General features: G+C 41.8%; 1 protein-coding gene across 2 annotated transcripts in view; it reads right to left on the reverse strand.

Annotated features, from left to right (window-relative positions):
• Nucleotides 1-14,882, reverse strand: part of TMEM131 (transmembrane protein 131) — a 117,421-nt gene that overhangs the window by 79,214 nt on the left and 23,325 nt on the right. The window contains exons 2-3 of one of the 2 annotated variants that reach the window (XM_056861747.1): nt 12,717-12,778; nt 4,637-4,677 (exon numbers count right to left, since the gene is read on the reverse strand). In XM_056861747.1, coding sequence (XP_056717725.1) covers nt 4,637-4,677; nt 12,717-12,778 — 103 coding nt within the window. Of the gene's footprint in view, nt 1-4,636; nt 4,678-12,716; nt 12,779-14,882 lie in introns of those variants that run through there. The other variant, XM_056861748.1, reaches the window with a different exon arrangement.

Consider the following 14,882-nt stretch of genomic DNA (forward strand, 5'->3'; position numbering starts at 1 on the left):
CAAGTTGGCAGCCATCACCACCTCCTGGGGCAGCCATCACCATTTAACCATGCATTGTGTGAAGAAATACTTCCTTTTATCAGTTTTGAATCTCCCTCCCTCCAGCTTCAGTAGACGACCCCGAGTTGTACCATTACGTGTGTCCCGGGGCGGGGGCCCCACCCCGCACCCCGGGCCTTTCTCGCCACCCTCCACTTACCAGACAAGCCCCTGCTGGCTCCAAAGTGTGCCTCTTCCCTACAGGGACCCGCAGGCCCAGAAGATGACGGGGGAACGGAGTCAGTGCCGCAGAAGGCACCGTGGCCCAGTGCCACTGCCGGGGACACGCTGCCAAAGGAAGCCCGCCCCGCCCAACAGCTGATAGGCGGGTGGGGCGGGCCAGGAACCGACGAGCCGCCCGCCCAGCAATCGCGCTGCTAGAGGGGAGGCTTTAGCCTCCCAACCATTGAGGGCAAGGGAAAGGGCAGGGGGGGGGGAAGACAGCGCACTCGCTCGCCTGCTCTCTCTCTCTCGCTCAGGCATGCCGGCTCCGCAGCCCAGCTGCCGGCGCGAGAGCAGGGGCTCCGAACCAAGTTCGGAGAGCCGCACTCAACGGGCCAAAGAACCGCGGTTTGCCGACCCCTGGTATAAGTAAAGGTGGCTACAGTAGGCGCCTCCTTTTATCTCACTGGAAGGTGGGGCCTGGAGAAGTAGGATGACAACAATTAAGGTGATAGTGTGGGGGATTACTGGCCATGCTGGATACAGGCTTGTCTTATCAGCCCTCCCCATTCTTCTTCAAATGGCCTACCAAACATATTGTCATTTATGTTCCTGCAATTAACTATGTCTTAGCTATTTTCAATAACTGTTTGAAATAGAAAACACGTGAAGTTCAAAAAATATATATATGTATGTGTGTGTGAAGGTAGTCCCCTGTGCAAGCACCGGGTCATTACCGACCCATGGGGTAACGGCACATCACGAAGTTTACTAGGCAGACTATGTTTACGGGGTGGTTTGCCATTGCCTTCCCCAGTCTTCTACGCTTGACCCATAGCGAGCTGGGTACTCATTTTACTGACCATGAAAGGATGGATAGAGATTAACAAAAAACGAAATACAAATCAAGAGATAAAGATTTTAAAATATTGATTGAATATAGTTTATATATAGAGCAACACCTGCTCCCAATCTGTTAACAAACAATGTCCATTTGCACCACAACATTTTGCATTTGACTACTCTTTCCTTTTCCTGCTTAGCAACTTCTACAAAAGTAAATGTAGACTCCCATCATTCTTAAAATACTATTTGATGCAAAAGAGGTGGTAGCAAGCTAGCATAGCGGCTGAAAGTGTCTCACTTTCATTGTATTTGTTCATATGCCTTCACAAATGCAAATTTACCATTTCAGAAATAAGTAGGAAGTGAAACCTCTGTCATAGCCAAGTTTGCATTTTGCTGTCTATTTCAAAACTAAATATTCATATACACTAGCTGGCAGTTTGCTCTGGCACATTTAAATAACCTAAAATTTATATCATGCTGACAACTCAAAGATACATGTTTTAATCAAAATTTGAGCTGTGACAAGAAAGAGAGAGACACAGGGCAGCAGAGTTTGGGCTTGGAAGACAGCATGTGGAGACAGGAGAAGAGATACTATCAATTACTCTGGGTTGGGTGGTGGTCAGAAAACATTGACAACAACAATACTACGAAAGTATTTTACTTTCTACCCAGCCCTATGCAATCTAAGGAGCTTACAACACTTAAAACCAAAAATGCAAATAAAGTTGTAGGATCTGTGGGAAATCCAATACAAGGGATGTCTTTCACCACTTCATGAGGTGAGCTAGGCTGGATATCAAGCAATGTCTGGAAACGTTCACTAGGAAATTTGAATTGCAGATGGTTAGTGAAAGCTAAAGGTAGTAAAGGAGACAGCTTGCAGGGTGCTCTATAGTCAATACAACATGCTGCTGCTTCCTGTAACCTACTGACATATTTTTTGTTCTATTCAGGCAATTCAGTGGAACAGTTTATTGGAAGCTGCTTTCCCAGTCCCATAAGGGAGCTAGAGATTAGAAGTTACAAGATATATCTGAGGACCAGTCATGAATTTCTGACATTAAGTAACGCTAGCCAGCCAAGAAAATGGAAAATACACATTAAATGCATCCATCTACTCCTCCTTCAATAGCACATAGCCCCTTCTAACCATAGGCCAAGAATTTCTTCTCCAGATGAATGCTAACTTGTTAAAGTGTTAATATACTTTAAAAATGCTTTGGTGCAACTGAATTGGTCTAAACCACCTTCAGGTCATTAGTCCATATCTACAATTCCCCTCCCATAGTCAAATAACTGAGGAGGCAGAGTATGACTCATCTCAATCTGCAGATATGCTACTGTCACAATGGTTATCCTGCACAGTAAATCAACTTAAGTTGTATTAACCACACATTTCTCTTTTTGAAGACATAACTATACAAAGTATTTACATTGCTTCTTTGGAAGCAAACTGACAGTTACAGATACAAAGGGCTTGGGAAAAAGCCACTGTTAAATCTATTTTACAAAAGGCAGCCTCATCGGAGAAGATGTAAGCCACAGGCAGGAGATATTTAAAGTCGCCTAATTTAAGATTTTGCCCTTTGGCAGCTCTACGCAATGCAGCTCACATTTGTAGTACATATTAACTGTTTATGGTAGAAGCAGAAAGAGTTAACTCAGTAGACTGCAGGAGAAATGCCTGCAGAAGAGAAAACAGTTTACTGTTGCCACACTGGTCAGTAACTGCTGAACTGTTTGACCACTTTTTTTTTTGCTGTGAACAAGCAAATCAAATGACAGGACTGATCAACTATATATGAGAAGTTCCTTTCACCTGCCTGGTAGAAGACAACAGCACAATATCTTGGAGCAGGATACCATATCAGTGGCTCCAAGTTAACCCCTTCTGTTTGCTTAAAACACATCCATGCTAACTCAAATTGTGGGATCTTCTGTAACTTGGTATAATTTAGTCTGGGCATTTCACCACATCCACAGGTATTTGAACATGATCATGAGGTGACAGTTAACATAAAACCTATTATGATAAATTTACCTCTACCAAGAGCTGCCAGATTCCCTTGGAAAATATCACTAAGAACCTAGCAATTTTACAAAACTTAACAGTACAGTCTTACATGGAGTTCCACCCTCCTAAGCACACAGACTTCAATGGACTTAAAAGGGCTTAAGTCCACTTGGGACTGCACTGCTAATTTATTACATAGAAATGCCTGATGTTCAAGCTGGTTTCAGAAAAGGAAGAGGCACTAGAGATCATATTGCAAATATACGCTGGTTACTGGAGCATACGAGAGAATTTCAGAAGAAAATCAGCTTGTGTTTCATAGATTACAGCAAAGCTTTTGACTGTGTGGATCATGAAAAGCTATGGCTGGTTTTAAAGGAAATGGGTGTGCCACTACATCTGATCGTTTTAATGCGCAACCTGTACTCTGGACAAGAGGCCACAGTTAAAACAGAATATGGAGAAACGGAATAGTTTCCAATTGGCAAAGGTGTCAGACAAGGATGTATTTTATCTCCCTATCTCTTCAATCTATATGCAGAACATAATTAGGAAAGCAGGATTAGATTTAGATGAAGGTGGATTGAAAATTGGAGGGAGGAACATTAATAATTTGAGCTATGCTGATGACACTACATTATTGGCAGAAAATAGTGAAGATTTGAAACGACTACTGCTGAAAGTTAAAAGATAAAGTGCCAAAGCAGGACTACAGCTGAACATCAAGAAAACAAAAGTAATGACTACAGGAGAATTACACAACTTTAAGGTTGACAATGAGGAAATTGAAATTGTTCAAGACTTTCTATTCCTTGGCTCCACCATCAACCAAAAGGGAGACTGCAGCCAAGAAATCAGAAGGAGATTGAGACTGGGAAGGGCAACCATGAAGGAGCTAGAAAAGATTTTGAAGTGTAAGGATGTGTCACTGGCCACCAAGACTAGATTAATTCATGCCATCATATACCCTATTACTATGTATGTGAAAGCTGGACAGTGAAGAAAGCTGATAGGAAGAAAATAGATTCCTTTGAAATGTGGTGTTGGAGGAGAGGATTACGGATTCCGTGGACTGCCAAAAAAGCAAATCAGTGGGTTCTAGATCAAATCAAGCCTGAACTGACCCTAGAAGCTAAAATGACTAAACTAAGGCTGTCGTATTTTGGTCACGTCATGAGACGACAAGAGTCACTGGAAAAGACAGTCATGCTAGGAAAAGTTGAGGGCAGCAGGAAAAGAGGAAGACCCAACAAGAGATGGATTGACTCAATAAAGGAAGCCACGGCCTTCAATTTGCAGGATCTGAGCAGGGCTGTCAAAGATAGGACATTTTGGAGGACTTTCATTCATAGGGTCGCCATGAGTCGGAAGTGACTTGACGGCAATTAACACACACAATATGCACATAATATTCTTGACTGTGTTGATCAGCTTAGATTAAACTAATTGTATCTGTAAGATGTACAATTATTTTCTAGCAGACACTACAAAGTATCCAAAACTTTAAATTATAGCAGGATTGCTGTAGTTCACTCAAAATAAATGAATACATCATAAAAAGTATCTTACCTTTTCTGCTGATATGTACCAAGGCCAATAGTTGTCTCGGTCTAAAAAGAAAAAACTGCAAACTTTAGTATCAAAGCATAAGCAATCAAGACCTTCAACATATGAAGTATACATCCTGAGTTGAGCCCCAAATTGCCACCTATACAGTGGAATTCTTGGCTCCATGCAATATTTGCCATTACCTGATAATAGTGACACAATAGGCAGGTAACCGATTTGAATGCTAGCCCGAGCTCATAGGAGTCAGCACTCCAAAAGTCTTCAATCTGCACTGGCCTATAGCACTTCTTTCAAAAAAAAAAAAAAAAAGCTTGTACACAGGAAAACAGGTAAAATGGCCAATATTTAACCTGGACAAAGTACCTCTGCAACAGGAATCTGAGGATTGGATCAGCCTTCCATCAGCTGTGGACTGTTCCCCTGCCTTCCAGTTCAGCCAACAGCACCCGCAACCCTCCAAAAGCTAGAACTGGTGAAGAGGGGGTCACTGGACGCTTCTGCATAAAAAGCCACAGGGCGCTGGGGTGTCCCCTCACCTCACCACAGAACATATGCGGGATACAATCACTAGAATTTTAGATTTTTAAAAATGTGAAAAAACAGTTTGTATGTGAAAAAACAGGTATTATGAAAAGACAGGTAAGAAGACAACTTCTTAAAAAGAAGTTGTGAAGCAGTTAATGAGTTCATTGCATTTTATGAACAAAATACCATTAGTTCTATGTATTGAGATTGCTAATTTAATGTCTGAAAACCAAACAAAGCCAATTATGAAGCAGAAGTTTAGGTACAAAGATGCATAATTAATCCTGGATGTGTGCTTCCATCACATTTCATGCATTAAGTAGCTATGTGACATTGACACAATTTAACTGTCTTTTTAAATCAGTGAATCAAGACAGAACAAAGCTATCTGAATAATTCAGTTACTATGTAACTAAGTCAGAGGAAATTTGATATGACACTTTCTATAATTACTCATTGTCTTTAAATGTCTGTGCTATCATGAAATACTGTGATATGCAAATACACTGAAAAAATCTTGCAGCTAGAAACAGCCTAGCAGCCAGTAGAAATCAATTAGTCCTACAGTAATACGAAGTAATTTGTGACAACCTCAGATAATAATTTCTCAGACTGATTGTTGACAGACAGAATTTTGCTTCTAGCTATCACTACAAGGGATTCCACAAGAGTTAGGAGACGATTGAAGCAATGAAGGCAACAGTCAGCTCCAGGTAACAAAAAAGACCCTTACATTAGCTAAAAGGCTTAGGAGATTGAATCCAGAAAACCAACTACCTTTAAAAAAAACAACCCTCACATATGAATGAAAATAACAGTTTGGTTATCCATCACCACATATTTTGCAGCACTGGTATTTTTAGGATCATTAGACTAAATCTTTCAAATGATTCAACATGTTTCAACAAGGTTAGAAATCTAAAATCCAAAATTAAGCACTTCTTACTATCAGAAAGCTCCTCTGCCTCTACCCAATATGGGACCTATAGTAATTTGAATAAAAAGGGAAGTTTGGGACACAACAGGCAAGGGGGACAGCATTTCTCTGTACCCATATAGAGAGAATAAATCATTTTAAAAAGGAATCATAGCACATAGGCATATTCCTATGACTTCCAGTAGAAATAATAGCACAATCTATATATATGTAAATATATGCATACATATGTATAAATATATGGGTGGAAAAGCTCTCCCTGATGCTGCATGGGTTAAATGCAGCCCAAATTACTTTATTTGCTACCCCTCCCAATTTAGTACCATCTGCAAATTTAATAAGCATCCCCTCCATTCCTTCATCCAAATCATTTATAAAGATGTTGAACATCACAGGGCTCAGGACAGATCCCTGAGGCCAGGGGTCGGCAAACTCATTAGTCAAAAGAGCCAAATATCAACAGTACAACGATTGAGATTTCTTTTGAGAGCCAAATTTCTTAAAACTTAAACTATATAGGTAGGTACACTGTTTATTAACTTAATAAACTTTAATTAAAGTTTTAAGTCTTAATTAAACTATAGGTACACTGAATAAAACTTGATATCATACTTAATAGTGATCTTATTTATTGATAAAAAATTAAATTGTAAGTCCCTGTCCTTTCCCCGTCCGGAGTCCTCGTCTGGAGACCTGGTCTACCGCCATAAAAGCCTATTGGTAGACCTGGCCTCCGGCTGAGTCCCATTGGGAGGCCAGGTCTACCCATTGGCTTTCTTGGCAGTAGACCTGGCCTCCGGAGGCCCATAGAAGCCAATTGGTAGACCTGGCCTCTGAAGGGGGACTTTTCCCCCTTCTCGGAGTCCAGGTCTACCGCCAAGAAAGCCAGTGGGTAGACATGGCCTCCCAATGGGACTCAGCCAGAGGCCAGGTCTACCAAAGGAAGCTTGCCCCGCCCAACAGCTGATAAGCGGGGGGGCAGGAACCGCTGAACCGCCCGCCCAGCAATCGCACGGCGGGAGGGGAGGCTTTAGCCTCCCAAGAGAAAGAGGGACCCGGCCATTCTCCACGGCAGGGGGGGGGGGAGAGAGACAGAGCGCCCGCTCGCCCGCGCTGTCTTGCTCTCTCTCTCTCTCTCAGGCACGCCAGCTCCGCAGCCCGGCTGCCGGCGCGAGCAGGTGCAAGAGCAGGGACTCCGAACCAAGTTCGGAGAGCCAAACTCAACAGGCCAAAGAGCCGCATGGGGCTCGGGAGCCGCAGTTGGCAGACCCCTGCCTGAGGCACTCCGCTATTCACTTATCTCCAAGTGGACGAGGAACCATTAAGAAGCACTCTTTGGGTGCGATCTGTCAACCAGTTACAGATCCACCTAACAGTAATAGGATCTAAACCACATTTTCCCAATTTGTCAACAAGAATACTATGTGGAACCTTATCAAAAGTCTTACTGAAATCAAGATAAACTATGTCTACAGCATTCCCGATCCAGCAAGGTAGTAACTTTCTCGAAAAAGGAGATAAGGTAAGATTAGGCAATTAAGATGGGGTCTGGAAAAGGTGAGTAAGAGGGCTACACTAGCTACATGATGGGATTGGAGATCCATCTGAAAGGAGTTGATGAGATCTGGCAGGGCGGGTGCCCTCTACCGCAGGATTATAGAAATGCTACATGCTTGTCCATTGTCTCTTTGTTTGCACTGCACCTCCGGTGTCTTCTTGGGGAAAGCATGGTAAAACAAGTCTGGACTTTGCCCAGTCAGCTTTCTGCAGCATTGGCACAACCAAGATGGATGCCAGGAGACCCGTTTGGTCTGACTAAACAGCACTGTTCCATCGCTTGAACACTAGCTCCAGTCCTGAACACCTTGAGGGGTGTACCAGGGTCTATTAGCATACCATAACTTCCCCTTCCTTCCAAAATAAACCTGTTTTCCCTTCCTAGCAGCAGCCACAATTTAAGGTTGAATCTACAAAGTTAACATCTTCCTAGTACAAAACTCTTGAATAGCTAGAGCTACACATTTGTCTATTATACCTTTGAATAATGAAAATATGGTTCTTAGTCTGATATAAGATGCTTCAATGTAAACACACAAACTGAATAATACTTGATTTATGCAGAAAATCCCAGAATGGGATTATAGTTTTACAAGACCAAAACCTGGTACAATGTTAAGTCAGTATTCTCCAGCACTCTGAGAGACAGGTGGGTTCTTTGCTGTGATCCACTCAGGGAACAAATCGCTTCCGACTCATGGCGACCCTATGAATGATGGCGATCCTATAATCAATGTCCTCCAAAGTGTCCTATCATTAACGGCCTTGCTTGGGTCTTGCACACTGAGAGCCATGGCTTCCTTTATAGCGTCAATCCATCTCATGTTGGGTCTTCCTCTTATTCATGTTGGGTTTTCCTCTTATTAAGCCTCACTTAATAAAATGGGAATTGCTTCCAAGCAGACCTGTTTAGGATTGCTCCCTAAGGTTGCAGTCATAGGTACCCTTACTTGAGCTTTAGCCCAACTGAATTTAGTGGAACTTTATTTCCAGGAAAACATACATAAGGGTCAGGAGTAAGCAAGCACCACAAATTAAACTAGACCGTCTAGTCTGAAGATTTTTAATCTCAGGAGCTCCAGGTTACCTACTGCACTCTGCACTATTCTTTCTCTCCCCTACTTTAAGACTCCTCCATCGGACTTTCCCTCTCAAATGCCAGCCTTCATTTCCTATTCCTCTTTGCTTACTTGGCCCTGCTAACTGCACATGTGTCGACTGGAAGAGAGCTTGAACAGACAGTCCAATCCTCTGAATATTTACTAGGAAACAACTTACACTGAATGCCATGTTGATTACCCTCATGTTACTGCACACAGGAGTACAATCTTCCAATTACCTTACGCTTTCTCTGGGAAGGCCCAGACCCCGAAGCTGCTGTTGCATGTCCCTCTATCTACTCCCCCTTCCCCCACAAAAATCTGTCTGGTCCCTCAGAGATTCTGGGTATCTTTACAAAGAAGCCATTTGACACTGGCACAGTTAGCAGTCACTTTCAAAGAAGCTGGTGCCTTGCTAAGCAACAAACAGCTTTTCTGGAAAGATAGGCACAACCGATGAGGACCAGACGGTTGGGAGGGGGCAGCAGCTTCTGCTTCTTATCCCTTCCAGAAACAGCACAAGGCAGCTGCAGAAGTTAGCCACTTAGACTGCCCTTCTATGTACAGTTGTATGGAGATAAGCTCCACTCAACATGACTTATTTCTGAGTGAACATGTATGTTTTTGGGCTGACTAGGTGGTATGCATAGGAATGTATCAGCCAACATTTTGATTTCAGGTCTCTACTCTTTGCTCAGTGATTCAATGGTTTTTAAGAAGCATTTGTTTGCAGATTTAATCCTATCCTTCAGTCATCCTTATCAGAACAGGATGGCAACCTGTGTTTATAGATCCCTGCATTCATGCAGATATATACCATTATTGGGCAAGGCTGAACAGGAGAGTAGAGTCTTGTAAATGCTGTCAGTCACCAAACTAGAACTAATACTACTAGTGAGAATTTGTCATTATGTATCAGTCCCCTCTGGCTACCATTACTAGTTAATTCCACATTAACATGCTGAGGTACATGGCTGCTGAGTAATAAGCAAAGATGGGTTACTTGGGGCATCCATGCAAGCTATGTGTTTCAGTCATTATGAGCATTAAAAAGAAAGCCTATTCAAGGTGCTACCTATGCCACCAAGAGTCAGAATTTAAGTAGATGTAAGAATTACATTAGAGTAGCAGAAATAGAAAATTCGTACTCTGCTTCAACAGCTCATCTGCATCTTTGCTCTGGAGGGCCTGTTGGTACCTCAAGCCCAGAAATGTGCCATCCTTATACAAACAGACCTTCTTATGCAAAATTCTTTAGAATGTGACCTACTCAGATTACTCCCAGGTGTCAATTGTATAAGACTACATCTGCTGTAATGATGACAAATGACAGTGGGCAAGTCTAAACTTAGAAATTCCAAAAAAAAAAAAAAGACCAACCCAGTAAACTTGGCCCTTAGCCCAGAACCATGACTTAACTGCAGCCTGAATACCTGTCAACATTGCCAGCTTTTTCATATACAACTGTCATGCAGCCAGATTCCAAACTCCCCACAGATGTTATGAATGCCATAGTCTCAGTGTTTGCAGTAACTACAAGGTCTTACATAATATGCTCCATTAGTATGATTATGCACACAGACTCCTACAAAGCTGTACCTGGTAATTTTGGACAAAAGCTCAGAAAGCATGCTTAAATGCATAGAAAACATAGGTGGATCAAACACCATATAAACTGCCCTTGAAAAACTACCCAGCTCACTTTGCAATTTCCAACTTTAGCATCCACTGGATTAGCCAGTTTCTGCTGTGTTCTGAGAGCCAGCAGGACGTAGCAGTTAAGAGCAGCAAACTAATCTGGAGAACCGGGTTTGATTCCCCACTCCTCCACATGAAGCCTGCTGGGTGATCTTGGGCTAGTCACAGTTCTCTCAGCCCCACCTACCTCACAAGGTGTCTATTGTGGGGAGGAGAAGGGAAGGCAATTGTAAGCCACTTTGAGACTCCTTAAAGGTAGAGAAAAGCGGGGTATAAAAACCAACTCCTCTTCTTCTATTCATGCTAAATGAATAAATATTACGGAGGTAGAACACTGAGATTAGTTTAGCTACTATTGAAGTTGAGTGAGAAAATGCTGGAGACTATGTATCTACAAGATAATTACCTGAGCCTTTTCAGCACACCAGACTCACAACTGACATTTCCAGCACCACATCAAGTACATCAGTTTAGGGGAAGAGGACATAACTTGGTGGCAGAGCACATGTTTTGAATGCAGATGATCATGCTTTGTGTGCAGAAGGCTCAATTTCTGGTATCTCCAGTGAAAGGATCTCAGGTAGCAAAAGACAGGAAAGAACTTCTCAGCTTGAGACCCAAGAGAACCAAGCTGAGTCACAATACACAGTACTGAGCTAGAAAGTCTAATTATTGGACAAGGCAGCTTCATAACATTCAGATGTACTCATTAAAAGCATGTTAGGTTGCCTTTTATACAACAAGCTAGTGTGTATGCTCTCAATCACTGTGCCTAGTCTTCTTCCCCCCCTTCCATGTGCCTCCAGTGCTCTCTGCATCCGTGTGCTATAAATCCAAGATGCGTGTGCTATAAATCCAAGATGCGTGTGCTATAAATCCAAGATGCGTGTGCTATAAATCCAAGATGCGTGTGCTATAAATCCAAATTCTTGGAAACAAGAAAGGGTTCTTGTCGGGTCGACACCACACAAGTCACTGTGTATGAAAATCTGTTCATGATTAAAACTGTGCTGATGAAGCTGATTGGCGAAAGCGTTTCCGGATCAGAGGTCAGAAAAATTTAAATATTTGGTTCCTGCCTCCCGAGATAAGAGGAAAAGGAAACACCCATAATGAAGATGCCCTTCTCCCTCTGAGCGAGAACTTTCCCTGTGTTTGTTTCGGAGCGCGGCTCACATCCGCCACGCCGGGACCTCCCGGTCTCCCGACTCCTCCTCCCGTCGGAGGTGAAGAGTACCAGTAGCCTTGGGGCACTTGCAGGACGCTGCCAGGATCTTCACTGACGCGACTGCACTTGTCTTCAGCGTCCTTTTTGAACTTACAAATACCAACTTTCATTGGAACTGACACTCGGAGTCTCTTTTGTCTTATGGACATTGCCACAGTTAAGAGAAATATTTGTATGTGTGTATATTTATTTGATAGTAGAATATAGGGAGTATTTATACTGTGTGAAAATTTTGAAAATTTGAACCTATAAAAGTAGGAGTATTGTGAATAATATTGAGTTTGTGTGCTGTTTATTTCCTAAATAAATCCAAGAGCAGCAACATGGAAACAAAAGAATAAGGAGGACAATAAAACCACGTTAACTCTGAATCCAACATACTTGAATAGGCTCATCCCTATCCTGATAGTTTAAGGAACTAGATCAGAATTTACTGAAAATGAGTAGTTAAAAATTTCAGTGACCACTAAGTGAGCTCAGATGAACACTTAATGCACAAACATATGACTAATATGATATGACTGAGAATGCCCTTCATGTGGTGACAACGACATCCTGAAGACACAACTTCACTACACAAATCGATTGCTCATCACTCTCTTTGCACTCAAGATCCAGAAGATCCATAATGAACAAAGAGGAATGGATTTACCCAGAGGGGGATGAAGATTAAAAAGTGGTACACAGAAGCTGCATGACAAAGAATTATGGTGCCAGGAACTCACTTGGGAATTTTAGCGTAGGGAAGCCTACAGCCCTGTAGCAGGGAAGCCTTTTTGGCACAGGTTCACTCTGTTCATTAGAAATGCCAAATTTAGCCAACTAGTGTGCAGAGAAGAGTCTTGCTAAGGCTTTATCAAAAGCAGATTATAGATTAAATAATAAATGCAGTAAATTACAAGGATCAAACAGAAAATCTGACCTGCAGACTTGATGTTGCAAACTTTTTTTTTCATTAAGAAAATGTTGCACATACTTTAGCAGGATAATAAGTAATAACGAACAGGCATGTTTTGTTTTATGGAAAATATTTACCTGTAATAAGCCTCCTTCATCAAAGCGCAAAACTTCTATTATGCTATCTGACTGGATGAAAGCTGTGAAAGGAGAGAGAAACATGAATTAAAAGATTTGATCAAATGAATTAGCGCTGTTCACTTAGCAAGAATTATGATACTGTGATCCAACTTTTTCCATGTCAAGTACCTAAATCAAGATGAACAGATCAACCATAAAACTTAAAACTAAGTAGTAAGAACCCTGCTGGATCAGATCAACTATTCACCTTACTCTAGCCATTGCTAGGCACAGGATGTTGGCCAGATGCCTCTAGGAAGCCTATAAGCAGGGCATGAAGGCAACAGCCTTAGCTTTGAATGTGAAGGTTTCATGTAGCCATCACAGCCCAAAACAGTTGTCAGCCTTATCCTCAACAATTTATATTAATCTTTTAAAAGTCAATCTGTTACACCATGCACAGGGGTCTCCTTTCATTGGGGGAAATTAGCTGGAGACTGATAGAGTTTTGCAACATCTGGGGGGATCTTTAAACCAATTTATACGCCAGATGAGTACACCAATGGAAAGGTTCCTAATAAAGAGGCTTTTATGAATTTTAAGGATTTTATTAAAACAGTCAATTTAGTTTGCACGTACACACAAAATGCCCAACACATACAGAACTCACAAAGTAAAGGTTTGAGGGGTTGGACACAAGGATATGAGGTTCCCTGGGGGATTATAGCAGTGGTGGTAAGGCAAAGAGGGGAAAAAAACCTGAGAATGAAGGGAGCAGATCAAAAAATCTCTGAGGCTAGTCCTCCCTTCCATGATGCCTGAAGCATATAAACACAAGCTGAATACATTTTCCTTGCAGTACATAATTCAAAAAGGAAGAAAGCATCTAAAAATGACTTAAACTGACTTCGAATAAAGGGATGCAATGGGTTGCCTGAGTCCCATTCTACACAAAATCAACAGTGACCAAATTAGTAAAAAAAAACAAAAAAAACCTGAATGTATGATGCACCCATAACTAAAATGCCTCACCATATAAAAATTGGGGCAGACCAAAGGAGAAATTCTGCAAGAAAAAGGAGCAACTATTCCATGAGAAAAAGGGAGGTTTGGGTTATGGTCGACAAGGGGGGCAGCATTACTCTGTACCCATACAGAGAACACAAATCATTGTAAAAAGGAATCATAACGTGTAGGTATATTCCTACGACTTCCAGTAGAAATAACACAATCAAGATATATATACACACATGTATAAATGTATAGGTGGAAAAGCTCTCCCTGTTGCTGCATGAGTAAACACAGCCCAATTTTACTTCCTTTCCACTTCTTAACCATCTAATTCTCAACACAATCCAAAAATCTCCCACAAACCTTCTGTTTAAATAATCCCATCCTGTGGCTCACACCATGAGCTGCAGTCTCATGGCACCAGACACACCTTCAATTATCATATTATCACTTTCAAAAATACAACATCCCTTCATAACTTAACCTTCATAATTTCTTGTACATATTCCAACAAAGTTATTATTAGTGTTGTTTTGAACCCATGTTGTATGCGTAGTGTACATACTTAAAAAGAAAAGGAGGACAGTGGGATGAGAGCAAGACATTGAAAAGCACAGCTTCCCCACCCCCAGTATTCAAATGGGAGAGGTGGTTTAAGCCACCTCAATGCAGTTTTTTAAAAATGGAAATGGTCAGTCTTGAAGAATGCAAAGTGAAGTAAGGGGAAATAATCAGACTGCAACAGTAATATGAAGGGGCTGACAACAAAACTTTGCTCAAATACAAATCAACCTTGATTAAATAAGACTTTGTTCCCCATGGTACCTTGGGGAGTAGCAGAAAAGCTGTTTTAAAACTCAAACATGAGTAACCATTGCATATGCCCTTGTCATATTTCAAATTTTTTCTTGCCAGATGTTCATTCTAAACATGTTTTATTATTTTGGTTGAGGGGCAGTTGACTCTGCAGGACTGGCCAGATCCCACAAAGGCAAGTTCCCCATGCGTTTTGGATTAAGATTTGTAAAGGGCATAGTCAGGCATATATATTATTGCCAGGCAAATGCTTCTAGTATTGGGTGCCTGTGCTATGATATGAGGTTCCCAGGGGGGTTAGTTACCTTCTGAAGAGGAGGTCCCAGATAGAGGCAACTGAGTGAAAGGCAAGTAATG

This window comes from Euleptes europaea, chromosome 16, assembly GCF_029931775.1.
Source record: "Euleptes europaea isolate rEulEur1 chromosome 16, rEulEur1.hap1, whole genome shotgun sequence".
Lineage (NCBI taxonomy): Eukaryota > Metazoa > Chordata > Lepidosauria > Squamata > Sphaerodactylidae > Euleptes > Euleptes europaea.